Raw genomic sequence first — 26,067 nt, 5'->3', positions numbered from 1 at the left:
ACCTCACAATTCACCAATTCCAGCCGTCGAAACCCTCGAAAATCTCTGGCCGTAGTAGCGAAACAATAATCTCGCGGCCCGTTTCCCTTCGACTCACCTACCAATGTCGTTAAAAAGATAACGGGGTCGAGCTGATGGTGGCAGACCAAATAAAAAAGAAAAAAGAAGAGAAAACGGGTGCACGAGTCGAGGAGGAGTTTTCGTGCCGAGGCGGTCGCCACGACAATCATGGCCGGATTAGGCGTATGTATAAGGACGTAGAGGGTAGTTTCTGCTGGAAGAGGGTGTCAGAGGGGTTGAACGGGTCAAACGCGGGGGCAAGATAGACGCCTGCACGGGGCGAAACATAAATGATATTCCATGAGGAGCATATGCGTGCGGAGATGACTCCACCTCCGCGACGTTATGCGGCGAGGGTGGCTGCCACCCCCTGGCAGCAGGGTGCTGGTTTATTACAAACAAGGATTACCCGGGTAATGGGACATTCTGCCCCTTCGGTTGGTCGACAGTGAGAACGCACCGTGCACTGACTCACGCTTTCGCTTCTTGTCACAGCGATGTCCAAAGGGGCGAAACCGATGCTGCACGCGGCAGATCGCTGCCAAGATTCCAAAGATACCGTATCACGACGCCGTGAGATATCTACCAAACAAATTTGCCAACATCGTTCGGGTCCGATACCATCGGCCTCGGGGGTGTCTTAAGTAAGGGGCAGTTATTGCGATGATTCGAGTTAGCTCGAGATTCTTGAGATATTTTTTGCTGTTTCCTTGACACGTTCGTCGTTGATAGAGTTTCTATTACATGTCGCATCTTAATAAATAATTTTCTTATATACTAAAAATTAAAAATTCCGTTTCGGATCCTAAACATTTGTTACTATTTCTATTAAATGTACCGCATCTTTGTTTTCAATACGAATATTTTCCAATTTACTGAAATCACCCACTTTTCTACGTAGAATTTGTAATTTTTATTGCGTCGTTGCATTTAACAAAACATACGTATATAAAATAATTGGCATTGTATAACAATCTAAATATTACGTGGCAATTTTTCTTCGAAATTTCACTACAATTAAGAAGATATATAAAACAAAGTATGAGACGAAGTAGTCTGCTAATCGCACACGAACCGTATAGATTTATCGGCGATATTACGGTAAAATGATACGTATTCATAAACATCATATAGAAACGATCGACAGTGCCGATGATAATCATAAAATCGTTGATTTAATTTCCTCAAATACGATTGTTAGCACAGATTTGTCTGCCGGGTTTCCATCTCAAATACCGTACAGATCCGTGTTTAAATACTGTTTAAATACTGTAAAAAGTTCCGTCGATTTTGCGACTGTATCCGGGATTAGATTGAACCGAGTGAGGTCCGGAGATATTTAATTTCACGCTACTCGGATGGACTCGTCTCTCTGGCACCGGACCACGATAACATTCTGCTCTCTTCACAAGCAACGAAACGGGATCTTCCGTTACTGGGATATCCGGTGTCTTGGAAACCTTAATTAATTGAAAATAAACACGAAGCTTTAGATTATGTTTTTTGATTGAGAAAGATGTCATCGTTAACGATTTAAAAGATTCTTACCCTACGGATAAAAGATTTTATAAAAATATAGAATAAATTACAACGAATAAATTATCAAATTTACCTCGATTTGATTTTTTAAAACACGCCACGTCCTCTTTCCTAAAGTTTCTGGTTGCACTAGGACGTAGCTCTTGGGCACCAACGTATCTTTGCTGTGAATGTACACGGTTGTAAGCGCCAGATCCAGAGCGTCGTTTGGTACCTAACACGTTCGTAAAGTTTAGTCAGAAACGTCATTTTGTAATTTGTAAAACGAAGTCGTAACTATTTTTCTTTACTATGTACGATAACGTGAACGTACGAATGGAAGAAGAAGAATTGGAAGAAATTGTTGTGAATTGCGAAAACAGCTGACGATTTAAAAAAAATTTAACTTTTATCAAATATGAAAAACTTTGCAATATTTTGCTGTTTCGCGTTTATCATGGAAGAAAAGATTGCATAGAGATACACGTAGAGATAAATTAAATTTCAAAGTGTATATTAAAATATATTCGGAATATTTAATTATAAATTGATAATGAATGTATTATAGAAGCTTTTTCAAAAATATATAGCTTGTAAAAATATGGAGATAAATTGCATGGAACTTACGATACATTGGCAAAGTTAATATATTTATAATATTTACACGCGTATATAATCAAAGTGACACGAATAAAATAATAACGAAGGTGTTAGGTTAACGTACGTAGCTTTACCTGTGATCTCAGAAGCCTATTATCTTTCCGTATACTATTTAGCGTATGATGAGCAAAGAGACGTTCGTGCGCTTTTAACTTGGCACTCCAGTCCCTGTCCTTGGGTGAAACTTTATTACCTAGTACAGGTCGTCGTAGCCACACTCCTTCGCGTACTACATCCGGCACGGGATAAGGGTTTCTAATGTAACTCACTTCCGCCATTCTAACACCACCTGTAACTGTAAACGTTTCCAAGTTTGTAGTAAAATGCGATACAAGCGTAGCAACACGATATAAAATAAACGTTTACTTGCTTCATGTTTCGCTATATTATAAAATTAATGGAAATAAAATTTCGTGCGATTAGCGTGAACTATGCTGTAGGAGATTGCAATTACGTACATTGAGAAAACGTCTCATTGGAAATGTGTTCAATAACTTTGGCGCAAAAAGAGATACTAAAATTTCCAAAAATAGTTCCCGAATTACCGATCATTGGGATTATTACGTTTTCAAATTTCCAAATTATTTCATTTTCATATTCTCGATTATGAATCGTCATCTCGCGTAGATACAAAAGTGGCAAAATGTATGTTACAAACATTTGCATTTTAAGCGTGTAATAAATGTAAGGGATGATTCCAGTGAATATCAAGGCTGGTTAATGTAACGGACGACCGACTGAATAATTTTACGGTCACTGCAAGGTACATTGTGCTAAATATTTTCTAATTTCTGCGTAAATATATTTTACCAAATGTCTTACTGAACAAATTGTAAAATTTAAATAAATAATAAATAAAAAAAAAATGTTTAAATTTGCTTTAAACCTCGTCAATACGATAACGATAATTCGATGATGTTGCTAATGAAATTTTCTCGATATATCCTATAACACTTAACATGTTCGTACAGGCGTTCAAATATTTTTGTGAATCGCTGTAATAATTTAATTAAAAATGTCACGTATGTTGAGCGAACGGAACAAAGAATTTAATTAAATAATCACTGCATCGTGCACGGTACAAACAGCTGACTGGTTGAATGTAAACGAAGACAGAAAGGCGGTCGTATATGAATGGCAGCATTCGGGGAAAATCTCGGTTAAATTTCACAATAAGCTCTTTCACGACTTCTAAACGTGAAAGCGCTTGTAAGCGACTTTAGGGAGCCTTACGAGATGCCCTTGGAAAGCAGCCTGAGCGACTGTAAAGGCGAGAATGAACGAAAAGAGGGAATGAAACGGTCTCGATAAGTGGACACCCCGCGGAGAATGACGGAATGCAGACCGCCTGCATGAATTAAAGCCTTTCGTTTATCAATGAATCGGGATCAGAATCGAAATTCCTCCGAGTAAATGTTTCGAGGGTGGCTGATCTGTTCGATGGCGGACGCGTTCTGATCTCTCGGAATAGAAAATCAAAACCGGATGTTGATCCTTGAGTCTGATGGGTTGAAAGCAAAGCAGATGAAATAATTCCGAAAATGGTTGAACGTTTTTATCGTTGTTTTAGGATAGAAGAGAGTCTACGATTGGATATTAAAATCATTCGTAAATTAAAATCTAACGAAAATTTTAAAAATTACCTAATGCAAAAGATCGTACATAAAGTTTAGCAAAACGCACCCAAAGATACCCATACAATTTTCCATAACAAATGTTCGATTACTCTCGTAAGTCGCTGGAAGAATATTTTACGCCGTAGAAACGGATTGACAAAAATACATAAATTATTTGCCAATATATAAAATTCGATTACCGGCGAACCTGTTGACACCTGCGATCAGCAAGAATCAAAGGAAGTTCGTTTCATGACAGAGGAGCGGGCTCGGTTGGCCGCATTTAACGTGTTTTGCTCAGGAGGTGGTCGGCTATGGCCAACGTCGACGTCCGATATTAAACCCACAGTAATTTATGTTAGCACGAGCGTGCATAATGCTGTTTGTATAAAGCGGCACAGTCACGTGTCGGCTCGTGCCGCTACGTATCACTCCTACCTCCCTTAATTCTTGCTGGTACGCAGGCAATGCGCGTGGACGCGTTATGCGATTTTAAATGTTCACCAACTATGCGCGAAAGACGCGGTACATTGTGTTCCGACGTTCTTTCTGATTTATCGCGTTACTCTAAAATTCGACGATATTTCTTGCGTACAGTAATACCGTATCATTCGTACGATACAGCATTTAATATTAGAGCTAGCGACCTGTAGCTTCTACCTGTACTGAGTCATGAAAAATATTTGAGATTTCGTTAGGACCGTAACGAAACACGAATGTCGTAATCGTCTCTGTTGGTCTTTGAAATGTGCATAGAATTTACTTGATATTTATTGCCAATGAAGAATTATATTTTAATGTGGTACTTGAAAACACAAGTACTTTTCAGAGAAAGAATGAATTTGAGGAAGAAGATGGAAACCGATGATATTTTGTTTCAATCTTATTTAAAAATTTTTCTCGAAAGCTTGAGAATCTTTTTGATCCTTAAAACACGAGTAAGATCGAGGCATGAAAATTCGAGGGATTTAAAATTTCCCACGACAGAGTTAATTGAAGTTTCTAGTAGAACATGATCGTGCATTCTATAAATCGTCATTAAGCTTTTGACATCTGTACAACTTCGCATATCTTTATGGATTAACTCGAACCAAATATCGCAATAAATTCTATACTTTACATTATTTTACACGTTTTTGCGCACATTTTCTGTATATTAAGATGCGATTTTGTAGCTTTAAATGTTCCATAAATGCGTAAAGATTCAAAGCCGATTCGCCGTGTAAAGAGAAAAACGACAAGAAATTTCCAACTTAGGACGATAAAATCGAACTTGAAGCATTTTCTTCTTTATTTGGATGTAGGTAGAGAAAAAAATGGTCCGTGTCATCGATGACACGTAGGGTATCATTCGTGGACCTCTCCTTGGATGGGCCAGCTAGGGTACAGAAACCGACACACGTAATCGCGTAATCGCATAATCGCGGCGCGTGCTGAAGTTCGGGTTGCGGGAGCTTTACGTACGTCTACATCGGCGCACGTGCGATGTTCAACGCACTGAATCAACAACGATCGCGAATCACAGACCTATCCGTGAATACGAACGGCAAACCCCTTGCCAACCGTTTTACGAGATAATTGTTCCGACGATCTGATCTCCGGTAACGGCGAGCGACCAGATAACAAGCTACCGTTTAAATGGAAGAAACTTAAATTGTTGAACCTGTGATTCGAAGGGTGACAATGATTATCGGTCTAGCGTTAATTGAGCAGCGGTCGAAAGTCACGTTGCTCCACGAGTCGAAAACACGACTTCGTACGTCGAGAAAAAGCCTCGACAGTGACAAACGTTACTTCGTAAAATTGATCTTGGAATTTAAGATCATTTATATCGTCATTTTATAATAAATAGACTCGCGGATGTGGGTTATTTATTGTTGGAACATCGGTTCGTTCAGTTTCCACATAGACTCGATTGTACCATAAAATTTAAATTAATTTAAACGGGAGACATTATTAGCTGATGTGGATTGGTTTGGGAAACGATTAAGAATTGGGTATCGAGGAAAAGACCAAACGAATTTCAAAGAAGCTGAAATAAGTTATAAAGTCTTCTGTTATATCTGCACGTTATTAATTCCTTTTATCATTCTTTAGCCTACATTTCTGCTAATAAATAACTCGTTAAACGATACCGAACAAACGTCTAAGCGAAAACCATATATTCCAAATCCCTCGCTTCATAAGTATTATTTCTCTCTCTTCGTGGCAACCTAACGGAACGCGTCACAATAAAAAGTCAGGCGAGCAACAACAATACGACGGAAGAAAAAGACTGGAAGGTTGTTAAAGTCGCCTGTCCTTCGATATCGAAGAGCTAGCAGCGAACATACGGCGGTGGAAAAAAGAAAGGAAAGGGAGAATGGATCCCTTCTAGATAGATAGGTGCGGTCACTGTCAGGAGGGTTGACAAAGGCTGACCAGGGGTAGAAACATTCAAATGGTAATCGGCGCGCGTCTAACATATACCGACCCTCCGACCCCCGTGCTCGCGCTTAAGGGGGTGCGAGCACCCCCTTGGCATACACCCTGCACATTCGCACCAGAATCAAACCAAATATTGGCAATATCATCCACGGCATTGCTCTCTCCGCGACCTGCCTCCTACACTCGCTGGGAAACGATGTCCATTTGAATGCACGATTCCATTACCGACGACGATATATCGGTTCGAGGATATTATGGGATTAGGATTTCAAGCGAAACCTGAAAGAACGCTATGAAACTCGGTCACACGCCGAAGGTGCGATGCGTTTTCGCAGTTTAACGATTCTACTGATTGTAAAATATTGGTCCCGTTTTATGTGGCTTTCTGTTATTTAAATGACGCGTTTAGAATGTACGGCCGAGCTCGAGACAGTATTTCTATAACATCCACGAGAAACGTTTACACAGTGTATAGAAATTAGGGAGAAGTCAGCTGAGAATATCGTTGTTTTTAGGAAACAATTTTGTCAAAAATCTATCGAAATGATTTACGATTACTAATGTCAACGTTAGGAGTTAAAACGAGGTTTCGGAATTTCGTCGAACACGCACAGACTAAAAATTTATTGTTTAATTTATCTATTAACAATTTATCTATGACAACTTGAATCGAAATAAACTGCTTGAACGAAAAGCCTCTGGCTAGCCACAACAAACGTTGGAAACGTTGCACACGATATTTGAAGGGTGTAAAGAATGTATAGATCTCACGCCATACGACCACTGAAACGAAAGAAATATTGATACAGCTTTGTTCGAAAATGTCCAAACAGCAAAGTACAAGCGACACGCCCCTGGTTTTCGTCCTTTCATGAATTCTAGAGAAAGGAACGTTCTACATAGGGTCACTGAATACCAGGTAATGTTGCTTGTGCTGTATCACTATGCCCTGCGAAGATTCCTTTTTTGAAATAAACACAATATCAAGTCCTGATAGAACGTTGATATTCACAAAATTTTTATCGTCGATTATTAAAATGAAAAAAAATGTGCATATGTACGTTATTTGTAACGATAAATTTGTAATTGATCGTAGAAAATGAGACAACGTAAAGATTTCTTTTTTGTATTAAAACATTGCTTTAAAATATATAGCTGATATAAAAATGAAGAAAACTTAAAAACAGTCTTTCAGCAAATTCGATTTAATTAAGCGTTGCAGCAAACGTATTCGAGGTACGGCACGTTATTACAAGAATTATTTATACGCCATTATATTTACTATACCAATTAATTCGATTCAAATATATTAAGTTTCGTGTCATTTAACATTTAACATCATAATTAGAAAAATGCAATGAAATGAAAACGAAACGTAGAACCCAATAAACAGACATTTCCTTGAAGATAACGTTTCTTGCATAACTTGTATTATACGAATGTTCCTCGTGGTCGCTGTATATTCACATCAAACAGCATGTATTACGCGAATACTTTTTTTCGATACTTTTCTCGGTCGACTGCACATCGCAAGATAGAAACGCTTTTTATCGTAGGAAAAACTTTCGTAGGAGAATACAGCCTGAGAAATAATACTCGTGTCTTCATCGTGCCCCCGTGACCCTTCGCGTAGAATAATGTCTTACACCCTGCGTGTCCAATTCGACGAAACCAATGGGGTGGGTAGGACAGCAGTGCGACAGGTGGCCCGTGAAATCAGTGCACGAGTGCGCCGTTCCATCGAGCCTGCCGTTCGATACGGTTCATTAGGAAATTAAGTGTATAATAATTAGAATTGGGGTGCTGATGGGACACGTTAAACGGAACTCTTTTTTCGTTCCACGGCCATCGACACGAGCGGAGAGGAGCTAAACGCGTGGACGACGAATTTCATATGAGTGTACTGCGAACGTTTATTGGTCCAGTGAATAGAGCTATTGGGATGTATTTGATCTGATTTAACGAGGACGTTTTTAACATAAACCTGTGCCGAATATACTAGAAAATGAATATTTGCGGTTACATCGCTTGAAAATGTTATACGTTCGTGGAAGTTCGATATAGCCAAGCTACTTAACACGTTTCTTAAAATATCCCCTCTGAGAACGCATCTTTGTAGAAAAAGTTACGTATACTTTTTGTTCATTTTGAAACGACGTCGAAGCAGCCCCTGAACACGATGTGACCTTCGCAAACGAGAACAATAAATAATTGCGTCGATGAAGAATAAGAAGGAAGCGACACAGACGATGAGGAACCACGCGTTCCTTTAAAAAGACCGAGACTAGATAGAAGTTTGGTTCTTAAGTACTTCGCAAAGGATATATCGTGGCTCTCGGTACAAACATCATGTCTGGTCTTCCACGGTGCATCGAATTAAAAAACAAAGTTTCTCAGTGCTACAGTTATCGAGAAAACGAGTGTTAAAAATCGAGTGACAAGCGCGCTCTTGAAACTGTCTTTTCCATAGGAACAGTCAATGTTACGTTTGTGAAAAATGATGTACTGAAACTACTAGAAGCTCCCTGTCGGAATATACCTTTTAATTCTCCATTTCCTGCGATGTTTAACAGCGATCTGTGTAAAAGAAGCCCGTTAAATCGGATAAAATTCACTCTAACAGCTCTATTGACTGGATTATACGCATTTGTGAGGAACGTAAATGTACGGAGTGCACGTAATATACGAAAATATACAAAATATTCAAATTAAAGTACTTATTAAAATATTACGGAGGGTGAAGCAAATCTCTACATATTTAGTTTCCATAATTGCAAGTACTATTGTTAGAAGGATATTATAATTCGTATCACTTATCAAGGTACCTCTCTCTGTAAGCTACAGATTCTTTTTATCGAGCGAAAAATTCATTTTTTAATGGATTAGAACGAAACAATAAAATTTTATCTATAAAAATATTTGATCTAATTAAATATACCAAGAAATCTAATTTAGTCAAAAATATCGTCAAGGAATTGATATCAACCGTACAAAATATTAAGAGAGAAAACGAGATGTGCTTAAATAAACGTAAAAAATGTTGAAATAATTGCAAAACTGCTCCTATTGATAGTATATAACATATAAATTGAGCGAGTTAACAACTCGAGATCAATTCCACTGAAAAATACACGTTATCGTCAATCAATAAGATGTTAGAGTAGGATGCTGGCTATATCCAACATCCGACACGAAATGGCTAATTATACTAAAATGAATAATTCTCTCTTCGCCCGCGTTCCATACGATAATTCATAATTTCCAAATTATAGCTCGTTAATTCCATCTCTGCTCCTAAATCATTGATCAAAGAGAAAAATATTCATTCAACCGAGAAATATCAGTGCTCTTTACTTAATCGCCAAAGCACGAACTGACGAAAGGCAAACGGAACGAAGCAATCTAGCAACAAAAATGATCTTTGCCCGATCCAATCCCTTCGCACGAAATATTTTCCCGACGAAACGCTGTGCACACACGTGTATGCCCGTGCACGCTATTTGCATACCGATGATCGAGCACTCGAGAGGCGGTTGCACATTTTCGCGCGCGTTGCGCCGAGAGGCGCGGCTCTGGTTGGCTGGCAGAGGCGGAGAGTCGTCGGTGTATTTTAGCATTTCACGTTTGTTTCCATTTAAATGGTAATCGAGTTCATAATGTAATTGTATTCACCGCGTAAGCCGGGTCTCACCACAGCGCTTCGGCCCCGCCATTGTTTGCATTGTTCTCCTCGCAGTGCGAACAATCCGCGCGCGCGCGCGCGCGCGATCTCGCTCACCGTCGGCCTTTCAGCCGCGCGTTTCGCCGAAATCTAAACCCCTCGCGCCCTGCCCGCAGCACCAGAGGTGATATTTTGCTGCGATACAACCGGCCAGTTTATGCGATACTGATGGATATCGGTGTAGAACGCGTCCCGATACCTGCAATCGGACGCACAGCATGGAAAGTCGATGTGTCACGCGTTCGATACCACGAGGACAGCATGGTTCCGCGTTATTTTAACCGAATCTTTTTTCTCTCCTCTTTTTTGGATTTAGTTTTCGAGAATATCGGAAATGAATATTTCTAGACAGTTCTCAGTTATGCTCGATACTGTTCTATCTTCTTTGAATTTAGTTTTGAGAAATAACGGAAACGCGATTTTTACGATTATGGTACACTTTGTTTTACTTTCTTTTGGATTTAATTTCAAAGGTAAATGGAGATTGGATTTTTTAAAACAATTTTTCAACTACCCTTAATTTCGTTCTATCTTCTTTCGTTTTATTTGCGAGAAACACTGGAAATGGAATGTTTTAGAATATTTGGAACTATGATCAACGTTAAAACTACCGATCTTTCGTATGTATTTAAACACACAGCAAAATGTAATAATTTGTACGTGTATTATTCCATAGCACGATGCTATCCTTTAATTTTTCAAATAATCTTTTTCAAATAAATTTCTACTAATATAAATCGCGTACATATTATCGTGCGGTATCGGTCATACGTGTCAATATCAGTGAATATGCTACCAGGTCACCAAACACATACGTTGAATTCAACTGCGCTACTTCTTCCTACATTCGTTACTAATCCATCAATATCAAAGCTAGATCCCAAGATTCCAGCCATCGGTACACTTGACGCGTTTCCCATTGCTCGGCATATTTTAACGAAATTCGCCAGTAAATGTAAACCTGCGTATGCACGAGGCCCGCGTAAATCATAATGGATGGCCGTGGGTCGACGTTCGTTCCGTAACAAAAATTTTTACCCGAAAACGCATTGTTATACAGCTCACGGAAGAGTCGCAGAATCCGTAGAGGTGAAGCATAGAGAAAACGAGAGAAAGAGAGAGAAAAAAGAGAGAAAGAGAGAGAAAGAGCTATCGCAGGCTTGAAACGAGCTATGCGAAGGGGGTTGGCCGCGTTATTGTAACACAGGGGATGCTGGCTGTGTGTACGTGTTAGCGGAGTTGGTTGCCTTTCTCTCATACATATTCATCAAACGCTAATTAATCATCGCCAGGCACACCCACTGCGAGCCACCCTCTTGGCAGCAGGCGAAGCCTGGTGAAAAAAAAAAAAAATACGATATCCGCAACGCAGACACCTCTATATATTACGGGGCGCATCCAGATGTCGAAACCGGCGAGATTTTTAAATGGAATTGACAACATCGGAAACGATCGCGGTGAATAACAAAAATTTATCGTTGCCTGAAATTGCGCCTGTCTGGATTACCGGGAAAATTACGAAGCCTAGATCACCGGAGACGAAATTTTCGAGCTTTCAGGCACGAGTTCACCAGCTTTTGTCCGACGTCGCGAGAAATTAGCGTACGATTAATTACAGGTTTGAATTTGAGCATGTTTCGTACAAGATATTACGTCTATTTAGAAATTTCGTAAAATTAATGCAACGTTGTATCATGAACATTGTTGATTTGTTCGATTAAAATTCAGTTAAATTAATTCAGTTTTCTACACTTTTATTACAAATATGAAATTAACACGAATCCCGTGATCCTCGATAGGCAGCGTTCCCTATATTAAAAAACATTTGTACTCTGTTTAATTGCGCTTGAGAACATTCTCAACGTGATATAAATAATGTAATACGACAAACTATGTCTTAAACATCAACTGCAAACGGTGAAATGTGATGATTTTCAGTATCTTTGTTAGACAGACTCTTAACTTAGATCTTGCCAAAGAAAATGTTTAACAAGAAAAATATTCAACGAAGGAAACAATCACAAAGGAATATTACGTGAAAGAATAATAAACAGAAAGTTTGTCTGAAACAACTGATTTCTTGCCTCTTAAAGCAGGCAAAGATCACGGAACTTCTGCTTCCAATCAAGTACTAATTCCATCGGGAATCAATTTCCCAAGGAATGCATCTTTCGCGCTATTGACTTTATCCTGCCTCTTAGATGCGCGGTATATAGCACGTTGCTGCTTGTACAGAGGCAGTCGCGCACGGACAATCAATCTAAATTGTAATTTCGTAATCCCATTAAGCAGGAGGCCACCTTCGTACGCACTTGCTGCGGGTTCGGCTTTCACGCGGACGGGACGCGTATAATTAGGTATCGTTTATTTTACACCGAGACACAGCAGCTAGGGTGACACTTCCAGCGTATAGTATATACGCTGTGGGGTTCTAAGCGGGCATAGACGGTGGCCACGACGGTAGTCGCTCATAGAACGCTCCGTTGCTAATGCGATGCGATCATCGCCTCTATCGCCCATTGATATTATACGACGTGGCCAATCTCCCTTCTTTTCAACCACCGTAGGTATTCTCTGACGGTCCAACTTCTGTTTCGCTTCTTTTTGTGAATACATTTCGCGTTCTTTCTTTCTCTCAATATTCGGATATGTATAATTTTGTGTGCTGGACTGGATTAGATGCGTAGTAGATTAGATACAGATACTTGTATGTGGGTGTCAGCGTGTGGAAGTATGTGTGCGCGCGGCGTCTCGAAAACAGACGAACGTAAACTGTTCAGTCGGTTAACAGTCGGGTATGGAAGAAATGTATCGATGAATATCATAGAAATCGTCCATCAAATAAATATATAATTATTCTAATATTAATTCCAAATGTAAATTTAGTGTTCCTGTAACATTATTTCGGTTATCAAGATCCACGATTCTCAACATTTAAATTTTCTTTCCATTTTCTTTCGATTAAGCTTTCTGCAAGCTCGTCGGTAGTTGTAAATAAACGCACGCAATGATTAGACGAGACAGAGTTTCAGTTTGTCGTTTTTCAGCTTTTGAGGTATTTTGAAACGGAGAGCTTATTTTTCTCAAGGTCGATTTATTCGCTATATCGTTGGAATTATTTGTTGTCGCGTTTAATGGTGACATTTAATTTCGATAGAATGTAGCGTGTCTAGCGTGGAGTAATTTTCTGATTCTATTATTATACCGTGCAGTACGTATTATTACGCCATATCGCAGATTAAAAATATGATAGAGTGAAGCGGGAAATGGCACCTGTAATTGCTAGAGTTATTTCATTCAGAAATATCTCTGTCTCCATAACGATCTATAAATAACGTTTCTCGTAATTAAACTTTAGAAAATATTGAAATTCAAGCAGTGATTCGTTTAATTCTCTTAATTTAAGAAGCATATTTTTACACATTACGCGTATTCCGTGTAATTTTGCGCCTTAGAATTTCCTCTAAGTGCACAAACACTAGTCCGTAGTCTGCTAATCGAGTTTCGTTGAAACCTTCAACTTAACAAGACTATGTTCGTCGTTATCGATGAACAACAGCGCGTAATTGCGATCTGTCGCGTTAAAAGAAACGTTAGATGGCAGGAAAATCGCACGCATGTTTTGACTGCAGGCATCAAATCGCGACAATGGCAGATTCCGTGCTGACAAATGAGCGTCCCGCCACGGGACGCGATCCACGCACGAGACATATGGCCCTATAAAAAAAAAAGCGGCAGAGATACAAGAGATGGCCTGCAGTAACCATCCAGTCGATCCGATATTAATGGAGACCAAACACCGCACATTCTGTGTCGCCGCTGTCCCCGTTGTGTGTACACATTGGTGCGCCATTATGTCCCTGTTATAATGTGTACACACACCCCCTTTTGATACAATAGAATGATCTATGATCGTGCCAAACATGGATCGCCAAGTCAATTTTTCGCCCTTCTGCTATCTTTTCTTTTTTTTCTTTTTCTATTCGTGTACCAGCTCGTTCCGAGCTTTTCTTACTCCTATTTAGGAAAAAATTGATTCTTTTTTCATTTTTCTTTCATCGTTGTTACGTTAGTTTTTTTGTTAAAAGAATAGTTTTCGATTTTTCAATTAAATAGCTTGTTTCTTGTTCGAGGAGCATTTGAATCGTTATTTGCAGCACAACGTTTAAAAAATTATAGATATCGGAATAATGTACTATATAATAGAGTATATTACCGTGATTTTCTCAAAAAAAAAAAAAAGAGAAAAAGAATTACTCAGCTCAGAAAACAAATAAAGAAATTCCTTAAAATTGCAGAACTGAGCTACTAATTAGAGAATCGCGTCAAATCGATGAAAAATATCGAACAGTCACTAGAAACTTTGTTTAATCGATAGAATTTTTCCCACCTATGTATCTACATTCTAGATATTATATCAATAACTTTTATTTCGCTAGTCAAAAATATCGGATGGTTGCTCAAGGACCATAAACGTTCTAATCTTACATAGATCACACCACGTTCTAATCTGACATAGATTACACCACGCCCATGAGAAATCTCTTCCATAGAAACTTAATATTAATCAAACACTCGAGGCAGAAAATGAATATTCCTTCTCGGATCTTTTTAATGATTACGACACGCTTAAATTAGCCGAAATCGAGTCGACGGAACGATTTACGCTTCACGGTCGGAATCGAGTAATTCCGGCTTTCCTGAGCGTGCAAACAATAAAATTGGATTTAGCGACCCTCGTGGCACGTACGTGGCGTACGACTCGAAGGGTGAGTTTTCGGAAGGTGGACAAGCACGCTGGTTCCGGGGGGCTGTTGCGAGATCAAAGACGCCCTCCGGCCAATTCCGTAGTTTCCACGTGACATATTAGTTAGAAATTGACGGTGACAGCCTCCAGCAACGACGTGCCTGGTAAACTTTGATCATTTCACCTGTGGGACTTGTTTCGTGAATATTATTATCGCGATAGGCTCGTATTCGCAACACGTCATTACGTTGCCACGTTCCACGGTAATACGGGAAGATATTGTCTTATTGTTATTGACACGACGATCGTGTTTCCAAAGATGGCTACAATTTGTCCGTTTGTTCTGTTACGACGCGCAACGCGAGAATTCTACGATATGTCGCTGATATCTTTAATAAATCTGTATCGACGAATTCCTTTTCCCATTATTTTAGTTCGAATTTATCAACGAAGAAGCTAATCGTTTGACAGCACTCGTGAACGAGTCTTGAGAAAATTGTTCCATAAAATCGACCATTTCTTATTATCTTGCTTTTGTCTCGTTGTAACTAATAATTATAATTGTTATGCATATGTATATTTATCAGTTTCGAATGTGTAAATATGTTGTTAGTTGTACTTTAATTGCAATCGTGGTTCGTTCACGTTGGTTCAATAGGTTAAATGAAAAATAAAGTGGATAGGTAGGGTACATATAGCAATACGTTATAATTGTGCAACTATGTTGATGAAGTTTGTTCTAGTATTCCTTGTACTATACAATGTCACTTTATGTACTTTGTAAATTATAGAAGAAACAATCAAAAAAGGTCTACTAAAATGTCACGGTGTATTATATGATTGATACATACCTTTTACGGAGGAAGAGTATTCCACTTGGCAAAATGCACGGTAAAGAATGATGAACAGCTATGATTGAATCTGCTTAGCAACCGACTATTAAGTCAGTAGCGGTATTTGATATAAACTTATAAGAAGTGAAATTAAGTCAATAGCGTTCCATGGAAACAGTATTACTGAACTTGTTACTACGAATTAACATATTTTAAACGATCAGCGACATCTATGATAAAAGGAATATATTAAATTAATACTTACAGCAAGTAAATGAGATATTCTTAAGTAAAGTTATTTCTTAATGTAATAAAATATCACATTGGAGACAATCCTATACAGGGGGAAAATTATAATCTACAATATTATATTAAATAAATCTATATAACATCTAATACATTATTATATCAGTTACAATATTATCAACAACGTGGAATAAGATTACGATACATCTAGCGGAGAAAAGTGGAACTAAGTACGATCATTCTTATTCCAGGTTGGATCGATAACATTGCGAGTGATGAGGATATGGTACATGACGATATGACACATTTACAAATAAATTATTGTATATGTAACAAACAAATGGAATTTATTTGAAAATTTATTTGGTAGAAATTGCAGGTATGGATATATAAGAACTCCTAACACAGATATCTAAAAATGTTTCTATATTTTGTATTGTTGCAGGGTTCATAAACATTCGTAAAAATATTTAAGAATAGACTGCAAAAATCATAGGTATACATCTATGCCTAAAATATTGTGATCTGTTTTCTTACCATAGAAAATATTGATTGAAGAAAAAAGAAATGTTTCCGCCCGGGATCGAACCGGGGACCTTCCGCGTGTTAGGCGGATGTGATAACCACTACACCACGGAAACAATTGACAGTTACTTTTTTCATAAATTATTTATGACACTTTTAAACTTAAAATTTAAAAGAAACAAATGTAATATTCAATATTATATTACGTAATATGCATAATTCTTAAATTTCGTGAAAAGATTCAATTTTAATAACAAAAAGCTAAATTCTATAAAAATTATTTGGAATATCAATTATATTTTGTGAAGAATAAACGTAAGATACTCCTCCTATACCTTTGTGTATACATATACAGGATGTCCAGCGATAAGTGGAGTTTGTAATACTATAAAAGTATATACTATTTAATCTTGCTTACAAGACATAACAAGCTTTATATTCTATAATTTGTTATCTGATTACCTACACAGGAGATGTTCAGAAATACTATAGGTTATACTTCAAGGTATGTAGGCGCTTTGTCATCGATCTTCTGTTACTCTTCAATAATTCCTGGTATTCAAATATGATATTCAATTCTCTAATGCATTCTGTACACACTCATTTAAATGCTTCAGGTATGTTCACAAGTAGAAATAACATATGTAAATTTAAATTCGGAATTTCCACAGTTCCTAGTACAATTTACTTGAAAGTTGTTTATTACAAGATCGTCAAACTAGCTGACTAAAATAATTTACATGTGATATTTAATTATTTCATAATATTTCCTATAATAGAATATTTAATCATGTGTTTAGAAAATTAATATAACTTACATCTGTTACATTCGCATAAGAAAACGCCTAATTGAAGAATTTTCAACCATTCCAACTCATACGTTATATTAAGCTCATATTTATTATCATCTTATCACTTGCATGTCATTTTGGACATCTCCTATCAAAGTAGTCAGGTTTACGGAACTCAAAAAGTACTATATACCGAGAACAAGGTCAAATAGAAACTATCATTAATAATGACATAATTAAGAAAATACATCTTTTTTAAATTATTAATCATAATTACAATTTATAGCTACTAATCATTGACCGATTTATTTAATTGCATCGATAACAGTAGCATGGCCAGATGATATTGGTCTTTAATTGCGAATAGTCATCGATTCCATCAAATACAATGTAGCAAAATCATGTGATATTAAATGAAATTACAAAATGAAAAAAATATAAATTCAATCTGTGCTGTATTTGTAGTCTTGAATTAAAGAGATAGGGACAATAGACTTTAACTTTTTAACTAAATTATATAATTTTTATTTCTTTAGAAATGTCTCTTTACATACGGTTTTATCGCAGGAAGTTCTTAAAACCTTTCGAGATAGCGATGCGTTAAGACGACACTACTGTTTAGAGTCTTTTTACATATTCGTATCAAGCTCTATCTACAGCAAATTGATATCCTTCGACTCTCCAACACGACTGAACTTTGACATTCTGATTTTTAATTAGAGTACATTCTTGATTGTGTGAAAATTCGAAAATAAAATGCGTTGTATAAAATCGACCGCTTTCGCCTAAAGCGCCTAATTCTATGTTTGACACTGTATCGACAATAATAATAACGATGTTCGCACAATTGGACTTGCGTATTGCTATTAAAACAAACGATGACTTAATATACATCGAATATAGATGATTCGATTTGTTCATCTCGAAATAGACTACTGGTTTTTACGAATTAGATATACAAAAGGATGAAGCATACTTACGCGTGGCATACATGTGACATATGCTATGGCAAAACCATTACAATGGTTAATAATAAACGCTCATATGATATTACTATATCAGTGAACATTATTTTTCAACACCAATGACTGTCACAGCCATGGCAAAGTGTGAACCGATAATGCGAACATAAGAACTTTAATGTTGTAATATAATACACTTTTATCTTCGGTTGATTTGCTTTCTTGCTTTAACGGAAACTTACGAAATGAACCTAAAAATAGTTGTATAAATTTGGAAATGTAATGAGTTTCGTAATTTCGAGGTAGCGATTGTTTAATAATTAAAATATTGATAACGTATCAATATAACCAATTAAGACATAGTAATGTAGTAGTATTTCATATCTACTACACGTTTGAATATTTAATATTTATATTTAATTAGAGATATTAATAATCACAGTATTAAGATGATAAGATAAATTAATTAAAATTTGCGCGAAATATTTAATGAAACTTATGGTCCTTATTATGATTATTATGATATACAATAAAAGAAGTGACTGCGATATGTACCTGCACATGTACATCGAACATACGTACAGTGATTCACCAAAGTATTCGGACACTTACCGCAGAAAATTTGTTGTAAATGTACATATATATTATTCGCATTGAACTTTTGAAACTTTTTGAAATTTCGTTAGTACTGTAGTAAGACACGATTACCGTGATTATAATAGTAAAATTTGAAATCAATCCGAAAATATATATGTATATATAAAAGTTACGAGACGAAACACTTAATGAAAAATTTGTATAGCTCGTGCAATTGAAAAAAAGAAATAAGAGATTAAGAAGCAAAATCGTGATTTTGTGTACATTGGCGTTATTTCGCTACAAAGGAATATCAAATTCGCGATCGATCAAAATGTCGGTACTTTATTTAGAATTCGTTTACGTATCCGTTATCGACGTATGCTATACATACATCATACATAATTGCAAATATATTATACTAAATATAAGCATTTTTGTATATATTGTAGGAAACGATTCCCTTGTTTCAAACCATTTTATCTTTCTACTATGAAATAAATTATACTAATCATTAAATAATTGCTGATTTTTATCCAAGAATCGATAATATTCTGATAGCACAATCAAAACAACGTTTATTCTCATACCGTACACTTCTTATATACATACCGACAGATGACACCACGAGCGCCGTCCGCTTCAGTTAAAATCAATTCAACGATTAATTAGCGAGGAAACATAGTTACCCTAATCGTTTGATTGAAAAATGTTCATGCATAATTCTATTTTCAATTCGACGAAATTTTTAAAGATGTCTCACATTTTAAGAATGCAACAGCATAAACTATCAAGTTCCTTGTATGCAATGAGTAAGAAAGGAGATTCATATCACGTGATGGAAACGGTTGGTCTAGATACAGAGTTCTTATTGGCTGTTTAGCGACATGGAAAAAGAGGGAGAGAGAATACTCATCAGTCAAAGAATGCGCAGCTGCGTATCTTTGTACCTATAAGCGCTAGAAACAGTCACTTGACAGCAGCGCCTGGTGTTCGACCGTTAAACAATTTGTCGATATTTTCTGCAACTACGTTGTTACAAGGGTAATTGCACGTCACCGCTGAACATTATCGTGGGTAAGAAAGCAACAAAGAAGTAACGCGATTAAATCGGGAACTTTTCTTACTGGTACCCTTGTCGCAAACAAATTGGAAAGTTACACAGCAAAGATGAAGATTTTGATCGCGCTTTGCGCGATCCTTGCTGGTAAGCATCTCGATTATTCTGCATTTAATTTGTTCATTTCCTTTGTTCAGCTGCATCGTAATTGAACGTTAAATTTTTTTTCCTGCGTTGTATTTTTATTTGTTTTACCTTTTCGAAACGTACTTTTTACGCCTTAATTGTTGAAGTCTTATCGAAAACACGCAATATTATTAATGTACCTTGGAACCATAATATTATAATTATTTTGTAAAGGCACAGCTTATTACATATTTAATATCTACCACTTGAGAAATAACATTAATTTGGTTCCTCTGTTACATCCTATAATCGCATTATTATTACGCACAAAAGACAGAGTTTGCTTATTCAGATGAATGAGATGAGTCAGTACTTAACAATTACTGAGGAATAGTTTATGATTAACAAGAATCTTCCATGTATTTTCAACCTGCTAAACATATATTTTTTGTTAGATATGTTGTTCCAGATAAAGATGTTGAATATATTGTTTTTATATTTATTGTTAAAATAATATAATCTGGGAAACAAAATAAATAAATATAATATTTGGATATATATTTTATTATGATCAATAATTATCATATCTATTTTAGTATCTACAGCAAGAGTAGTTATTAATGCTGAGGGTCCAGCAAATCTTTACCTTTTGGGTCAACAGGAATGTACATGGGGACCTTCGTACTGGTGTGAAAATATCAAGTGCGTTCAATGAAATGTAGTAAAATAAGGAATATAAAATATCGTCACTAATACTATTACATTATTATAGATATGTGTATAAGAAAAATATCCATTGCGTGTTATTTTAGATTGCATGATAAATTTTGCAGTAGTACATACTTTATTAGTTCTGATATTATATATTTTGCTTTATCTCACTCTACAAGTTTATAGCTATCTTTATTTTTGTACATGTGTGTATAGCTGTGTTCTGTGTTTGAAACATAATAAAAACTTTCATATTCATAAAATTTTGCATTAAATATAACATCGTTAAGAATTAAAATAGTACTAAAACATTTTATTTTATATAAATGTAGAACTGCAGCAGGCTGTAATGCAACTGCACATTGTATTAAAACGATATGGAAGAATATGAAAGTACCAGAGGATAATGATAGCGTATGTAACGTTTGTATGGACATGGTTCAGCAAGCTCGTGACCAACTAGAGAGTAATCAAACCCAGGAGGATTTAAAAACTGTTTTTGAAGGAAGCTGTAGACTTATTCGCCTAAATGTAATTGTGAAGGAATGTATAACAATTGTAGATCAATTTATCCCAGAACTTATTGAAACATTAGCGTCTGAAATGAATCCATCTATTGTTTGTTCTGTTGCGGGACTTTGTAATTCTGCTCGTATGGACAAATTGTTAATGGAATATGGACAACTTGAATCTAAGGTAATTAATAATGCAAATTATTTCCCTATATTAATTATTTATACTAAAAGATATCCTTATTGTTTTAAATATATTATATTTTAGACTAAGGATGTAAAATCTCGATCTTTGGAAAAAGATGAATATGAACCCGATGAATGTTCAAAATGTTATACAGTAGCAGCTCATATGGAACATAAACTAAATAATACTCCACGTGATAAAGTGTTACAACAAATGCTTAATGTATGTGCAGAACTTGGTACTTACTCAGATGCTTGTTCAGCTACGATCTTAACTTACTTTGACACAATATATGCTCAATTGCAAGAAAGTTTCAATGCTCAAAATGTTTGCCATTTATCTGGTCAGTGTAGTGGTAAATTCCACAAACATGAAGATGCTGATAAAGTGAGTTTAGAAAATAATATAATGTAACAACTTTGAGATATTATGATTAAGTTACTTATAAAAATTGTATTTTAGACTTTGAAAGTAGAAATTAGACCACTTTCAAGTGTGGGTATGGTCGATGTAAATGACGACCTGCCATGCAAATTATGTGAACAATTAGTAGGACATTTAAGAGATCTTTTAGTAGCTAATACTACAGAAGCAGAATTTAAAGAAGTTCTGAAAGGATTATGTAAACAAACCAAATCATTTTCTACTGAGGTAAGTATTGCAATATTTATCAATTTGTAGAAATATTCTATAGAATATCTCAAATTATTAATCATATATCTTTATATCTCTTATTTAAGTGTCTGGCTATAGTTGATGAATATTATCCAGAAATATATGAATATCTTACAAAAGGTTTAAATTCTAATATTGTTTGTCAAATGGGTGGAATATGCCCTACCCCAGACAAAGCATTGCAGGTTTATATCTTTCTTTTTTTAATTATACACATGCTTCTAACATAACTACTATTTCTGAATTGTTATTAATGAAAATATTTTATATTATGTAGAATGAGCCAATTTGGCCTTTAGTACCTAAATCCGCGGCTGCGATAGGAACACGTATTTTCCAAAATGCAAACAAGGCCATGGAAGCTGATAATAGTGAACATTTGAGTAAATCAGAAGTTGAAGCAATGCAATTGCCTATTGAAAGATTGGTACCGTTCTATCAATTACAGGGTCTGTCAGACACTAAGAATATAGAAGATGATAGTAACGAACAATTGAGTAAATCAGAAGTTGAAGCAATGCAATTGCCTATTGAAAGAACAGTACCATTCCCTGTATCAGGAGGTTTATTAGACACTAAAGGGACAGAAACATGTGCGTTATGCGAATATATATTACATTTTATACAAGAAGCTATAACGAATCCTACCACAGAGGTAATAATCACGATAATATTTTACATAACGCGGTATTGATAAAAAAATATGTAAAATTATATCAAGATGCTATTCATTATTATTTTCAGGATAAAGTAAAGAAAGTATTAGGAAAAGTATGTACGAAATTACCTGAATCTATAGAAAATCAATGTACACAGTTTGTCGATCTTTATGGAGACGCTATTGTAGCTATTTTGGTTCAAGAAATTGATCCATCTCAAGTTAGTGTAGAAGTTCATCGTGTATTGATTATTTAATGAATGCAGTGTATCATAAAGTATTAATTACAGATATGTCCAATGTTACACCTGTGTCCAGATGCAAAGTTGATGGCACTGTGGCACAGTGTTCCAGCAAAATATATGCTTGAAGAAAAAAAGAGCAAACCTAGTTGTCCACTATGTTTACTTGCTGTGTCACAAATTTATGAAGTTATAAAAGATAATAAGACCGAGGTTACAAGCAAACTGCATTTATATGCTTTAACATATTTAAAAATATAATATCATTAACTACATCCTAATATTACAGGCAAACATAGAAGCTCAACTGGATAAGCTATGTATTCATTTGCCACAGAGTTTGGTCGAAGAATGTACAGATTTAGTTAAAGGTTATAGTAAAGAACTTATAGAGTTATTGCTGGCTGATTTAACACCTCAAGAAGTATGTGTTTATATTAAATTGTGCGATGCTTCAAAGAATCCTGGTCCAAGAGATGATTTTATTACGGATAAAGATGGTGAAATTTGTATGTATATACATATATTTATTGAGCTTTTTGCATGAAAATTTCTTATAAGTTATCCCTTTAAACTTTTCTATCATTTTTTTAATCTCTTTTTCAGAAACTCTCTATTATCTTAAGTATTTCATTTGAAATGTGTTTCAAAGATAGTTATAGATAGGAACCAATTCGAAGTTTCTTTTCTGTTTTCTTTATTTAGTTTCTTTTCTTCCCCCGGGCATTTTTCTATTGAAGCAAACTGCATAATTTTAGCAATGTGTTTATCCTTATGATTGCAGAAATATGAAATGTGGTTTTCTATTTAGTCATTCATTGTCATCACTTGTTTCTGGTCTTCCTAATTTGGCTGTTGATACTCGCAAATCATAGATAAATTCTAACACGCTCTCCCGAACTCTCTTGTGACCTGCAATTAAACCTACAATTTAAAAATGTCGAGTGTGACTCGACATAAGAGTGTCTGTGAAAGCTCGACAAAGGAGTTCAAAGAGTTGATAAAAATACAATATCTATAAAATTCCTGCGGTATTTCAAAAATATATTTCATGTTTCAGTAACAAATGAAATACCTAATTCTCCAGCAAGTACTGAAGTGTCAGAAAGTATACAAGGGCCATATTGTGTAATCTGTGAATTCACTATGCATTATGTTGACAAAGTACTTGGTAATGAAAAGGAGAAAAGTAAAGTTGAAAAGGCAGTACTTGGAGTATGTAATCATCTTCCTAAGTCTGTTTCTCGAGAATGTAACCAATTCGTTAGTAAATACGCTTCTGCTGTAATCGATGTCCTCACAAAAGATGTCAAACCAAAGCAAGTTTGCACTATGCTTGGACTTTGCTCATTATACATACAGGAAATCAAAGGTGGCTAAGAAATATTTAAGATATTAAATACTTATTAAAATATCAGTTTTAACGTATGTTCGTAACGGAAATTTGTTGTATTAATAGCTTCTGTAACAGAATGCGCTTTGTGCAAATCTATTATATCAGTAATAGATGAATTTTTGGACGTACAAGATGTTGATAACAGCATTACGAAAGTATTGTCTAATGTATGTAAACATTTACCAGCAGACAAAGAACATAAGGTAATTTGGTTAGATCTCTTGTAAACTTGTTTAAAAGTTTTTGTAAAATAATAACATTTACTCATTTTTAGTGCACTACGCTTATTAATTCCTATGGGCAAAGCATAATAAATATTGTCAAGAAGCGCGAAAATATTTACAAAATATGTAGTAAAATAGGTCTTTGTGCACCCAATGATTATTCAATAGTATCTTTGGAAAATTCGCGAATTAAACGATCGTACGAAAAAAATCGTATAAAGCACTGTACATGGGGCCCTGTCTACTGGTGTTCTACTAATGAAACAGCTCGCGAATGTAAGGTAAGTAAACGTGATTAAATTTGTTAGATATTAGAAATTTTATGTCGTCAGTTTCATTGCATTGTTCCATATATAATACAAATGGGTAGCGATGAAGATTCAGTACAAAATGCCATACAATATATGTAAAGTATACTATGTCGTAGTAAAGCATTTAAAGCTATCTTATTCATCTCGTAATATTTTAGGTAGAATTTTCGCTGTCACACGTGTGCGTTAGTACGAAGTAATTCAATGAAATTACATATACATATATGATATAATAAATATTTTTATGTTTCTTTTTTAAGGCTGTTGAACATTGCAAAGAAAACGTATGGAAGGCCGATTTCGCTCCTCCTAAACAAATCACTTTGAGCGAGACAGAACCTAATGTTTAAATTTGAAATGAATAATAAATTGAACTATTCTCTGATTTTTACATTTTAAGATGTTTAATCGTAATAATTTTGTTTCCTTACGATATTACATTGATGATACTAGAAATTTAATGATAATTATTAGCGTTATATTGCACGACTTTTTAAGAATATAACATTGTGATGGCACGATTAAAAACTTCCAAAACAATGTCCATTTAAAATTTATGCGTAATGTAGAAAATTTAGTAATAAATCTATAAATAAGCTTTTTACACTATCACAAGTATATTGTCTTTCAACAATATTAAGTTCATATTTTATAACAGTTGTATGTACTATAATATTGAAAATATAACTATGATTTCAAGTGTATACAGACCGTAATTGTCAATATACATATTATTATTATTACAAATTGCATTAATGTCAACTGTGATAATAAAACAAAATTAAAATAGTAGTTGTTTATTTCTTGTTACTAGATTACTGCTGCATTTATTAATTTATTTAAGTATTACTATATCCTTTGGGGGATATATGATTTTTAAAATCTTATTACAACTAAGAAAGTAATGATAACTGTTATCTTAAGTAGGTAATGTAATTAGAAATTTAATCAGATTGATTCATATTTAAGGATATATTACAATTAAATACATTGATATTGGAGCCAATTATTATGATTATATGTATTTTTGACTGGCTGCGAAATAGATCAAGTGCACTTCTATAAATAATCTATACCAAAAGTTGATAAGTAATGAATATCAATCATTTAACACAAAAAATTATGCAGTATGTTACGTTATTGATTGCCGTTGTTTATAATAGAGACATGTCATTCAAGATATAAGATACAAAAATATAATTATTAGAAAGCATTTCTTTTCTGTATTTTACATTTTTAGAACAATTTCTAAGATTTACTTCATCTTAGAAATATTTCAAGAA

The 26,067-nt window shown here is 35.3% G+C and overlaps 2 protein-coding genes, 1 long non-coding RNA gene and 1 other non-coding gene across 6 annotated transcripts; 1 reads left to right on the top strand and 3 right to left on the bottom strand.

Annotated features, from left to right (window-relative positions):
• Nucleotides 1-931: 931 nt before the first annotated feature.
• LOC122567210 (protein C1orf194) lies at nt 932-15,766 on the bottom strand. The gene is made up of 4 exons (XM_043725545.1): nt 15,601-15,766; nt 2,313-2,533; nt 1,673-1,813; nt 932-1,520 (listed from the first exon to the last, which is right to left on the bottom strand). The coding sequence occupies exons 2-4, from the start codon at nt 2,514-2,516 to the stop codon at nt 1,323-1,325; spliced, it is 543 nt and encodes a 180-aa protein (XP_043581480.1). The 5' UTR covers nt 2,517-2,533; nt 15,601-15,766; the 3' UTR covers nt 932-1,322.
• Nucleotides 15,767-16,396: 630 nt separating this feature from the next.
• On the bottom strand, nt 16,397-16,469 carry Trnav-aac. Its single transcript has one exon. It is a non-coding gene; the product is annotated as a tRNA-Val (tRNA).
• A 131-nt stretch (nt 16,470-16,600) lies between these two features.
• On the bottom strand, nt 16,601-19,259 carry LOC122566545. Of its 3 annotated transcripts, XR_006316548.1 has the most exons (6): nt 18,719-19,259; nt 18,125-18,357; nt 17,699-18,007; nt 17,172-17,329; nt 16,820-17,079; nt 16,601-16,738 (listed from the first exon to the last, which is right to left on the bottom strand). It is a non-coding gene; the product is annotated as an uncharacterized LOC122566545 (long non-coding RNA). The 3 variants fall into 3 exon arrangements; XR_006316546.1 differs by having other exon boundaries at nt 18,125-19,259; XR_006316547.1 differs by having other exon boundaries at nt 16,643-16,738; nt 16,816-17,079; nt 18,125-19,259.
• A 370-nt stretch (nt 19,260-19,629) lies between these two features.
• On the top strand, nt 19,630-25,576 carry LOC122566544 (prosaposin). The gene is made up of 14 exons (XM_043723962.1): nt 19,630-19,889; nt 20,465-20,570; nt 20,912-21,275; nt 21,360-21,665; nt 21,741-21,929; nt 22,019-22,138; nt 22,231-22,608; nt 22,698-22,832; nt 22,902-23,066; nt 23,143-23,362; nt 23,914-24,225; nt 24,313-24,452; nt 24,524-24,754; nt 25,045-25,576. Exons 1-14 carry the CDS (start codon nt 19,853-19,855, stop codon nt 25,132-25,134), a joined length of 2,793 nt encoding a protein of 930 aa, XP_043579897.1. The 5' UTR covers nt 19,630-19,852; the 3' UTR covers nt 25,135-25,576.
• Nucleotides 25,577-26,067: the final 491 nt, after the last annotated feature.

The sequence above is a fragment of the Bombus pyrosoma genome, linkage group LG4, assembly GCF_014825855.1.
Source record: "Bombus pyrosoma isolate SC7728 linkage group LG4, ASM1482585v1, whole genome shotgun sequence".
In the NCBI taxonomy this organism is placed as follows: domain Eukaryota; kingdom Metazoa; phylum Arthropoda; class Insecta; order Hymenoptera; family Apidae; genus Bombus; species Bombus pyrosoma.
This window is presented reverse-complemented; position numbering and strand designations above follow the sequence as displayed.